The sequence below is a fragment of the Engraulis encrasicolus genome, chromosome 18 (genome assembly GCF_034702125.1).
Source record: "Engraulis encrasicolus isolate BLACKSEA-1 chromosome 18, IST_EnEncr_1.0, whole genome shotgun sequence".
Classification (NCBI taxonomy): Eukaryota; Metazoa; Chordata; class Actinopteri; order Clupeiformes; family Engraulidae; genus Engraulis; species Engraulis encrasicolus.
Window position 1 is genome coordinate 32,264,044 of NC_085874.1, and position 2,500 is coordinate 32,266,543.

The 2,500-nt window shown below is 45.4% G+C and overlaps 1 protein-coding gene across 1 annotated transcript in view; it reads right to left on the reverse strand.

Annotated features, from left to right (window-relative positions):
• phip (pleckstrin homology domain interacting protein) overlaps positions 1-2,500 on the reverse strand; it is a 91,940-nt gene that overhangs the window by 62,519 nt on the left and 26,921 nt on the right. Inside the window, exon 8 of the mRNA XM_063222152.1 lies at positions 155-376. Coding sequence (XP_063078222.1) covers positions 155-376 — 222 coding nt within the window. The remainder of the gene's footprint in view (positions 1-154; positions 377-2,500) is intronic.

Here is a 2,500-nt window from a genome sequence, read left to right on the forward strand (position 1 = left end):
TGTGTGTGTGTGTGTGTGTGTATACCTATGCATGCCATGGTAGTCCTGTCTAGTTGGTATCCCGCAATGTGTGTGTGTGCGTGTGTATCCCTCAGTGTGTGTGTGTGTGTGTGCGTGCGTGTGTGCGTGTGTACGTGCGTGCGTGCGTCTTTACCTGTAGCGAGGTGATGGAGGCCCCGTGGCCCTCTAGGACGGCGAGCGGTGCGCAGGTCTGCAGGCACCAGACGCGGATGGTCTTGTCGCAGGAGCCGGTGGCCAGCAGCGTGTTCTCGTAGCTGACCGCCATGTCCGAGATCTCGGCCGCGTGGCCGCGCAGCGTGGCCAGCAGACGCCCGTCGTCCGTCGCCCAGATCTTCACCAGGCAGTCGTCCGAGCCCTAATACACACACACACACACACACACACACACACACACACACACACACACACACACAAACATCTATTAAATTGTATTTTTCATTTGGGAACACTAATCTGCCAGATCTTCAGCAGCCAGTCATCCGATGATCCGAGCCCTACACACATACATGCACCCACACGCACGCGCGCGAGCACACACGCGCACGCACACACACACACACACACACACACACACACACACACACACACACACACACACACACACACACACACACACACACACACACACACACACACACACACACTCATTAACTTATTTGGGATGAGCAATAATTTTACACCTCAATACATTGCAATCAGGGCTTTTTTTTTTTTGCACGCACACACGTACACACACACACACACACACACAAACTCCATACACACACAGACACACAGACACACAGACACACACACACACACAGACACACACACACACACCGAGCCTCATTGTCGGGTCCTGCATCATAAAACACTAGTGATAAACCAGTCAAAAAGTGCCATGTGCCATTCTGAGTTTGTAGTCACCAACAGTCCTTCCCTCAAGTGATATGTCACCCTTAACATTTATGACAAATAGCTGCCTGCGGTGATTTTAACAACTTCGCATCACCGAAACATTTATGCTAGTACGTAGCTAGCTGTCTGCAATGCATCGTAACGGATGATATTAACAACCAAATCACTTCCACGTTCATAGGAAATACCTGTCACCGTAACAACTGATGATGTTTACAACCTCCCGTTAGCGTAGCGTGTATGGTAGATAAATAACTGCTTTAATAGTGTGTGTCATGGGCTGCATACTGAAATAACGGCGAGACGGGCTGTACTGATCTGGCAACCACAGCCACGGCAGGACACTGTGGCTATGTCTCAAATGACACACTTTAGTCAGTGCACTGACAGTCAGTGCACAGTGCACACTATGCACTGAGGTCTTTAGTGCATAGTGTCGTGGAAAAAATTGCACTATGCACTGTGCCCTCGCTGGAAGTGACGGCTGAGCATGGCATTAGCTCGCCAAAATGCATGTAACGATAACATGTGACATGTGACATGTGACATGTAACGATAATGCTGTGTCAAACACAGACACCCACACCGACGACACAACACTTTGACACATAACCATAGAGGTAGAAAATAACACTAGAGGTGACCCCGCCCCCCTTTTTACGGCAATCTGTAGCGGCCATTATCTGTAGGTAGATCGGAGAAGTGGAAATTAACGGAGAAAGAGGCTCACCTCTGTCAAAAATGGCTTAATCATGTGGAAATGTCCATCAACACACTATACAAGGACAATAGTTGAAGTGTGTTGCTAACTATGTTCATAAAATATATAATTTGATTTTTAAATGTATTTTATCGACTCATATGATTTAAGTAGATATTTAGCCCGATATTTCAAATCTGGTCTTTGATTAATGTGTTACTTCATATTCACACAGTTTTAGTCATTTTTTTGACAGGGGTGGGCGTGTTCTCCATTGACTTGCATTGACTGAAGGTGCCTACACTACCTACGGAAGTTGGGAAGCTCCATGTGCCATTTCCCAGTGCTGTCGGAAATTGCCGTGTCAGCTCTAGTGTTATTTTCTACCTCTATGCACATAACTGTGCTGCTCTGGAAGCAGCACAAATGCCCACACCCATGACAGCACACTGTCATGCCCACACCCACCACACTAGGGCTGCACAATTAATCGAAAAATAATCAAAATCGTGATAAAATACTGAAATCGAACTCATGATTTTAATCGTGATTTAACCGTGGCAATAGTGACCTACTTTTGAGAGCGTCCTTGAAGCCAGAACATACTGACAGGCTGGTGTTTCTGGCCAGAAATCTGTCCACTTAAGTTTTATGTTATTGCCTTTACATAATTATTACAATTCATTTTATTTTGCTCATCCCGTATGTAATTCATTCTTGGTTATATTTCGTCTTGTTATAATTTTCAAAAACATCTGCAAAAATCAATAATCGTGATTAATAATCGTGATTATAATTTTGACCAAAATAATCGTGATAATGATTTTTTCCATAATCGTGCAGCCCTACACCACACAACACTTTGATACTGCGGCGCACACC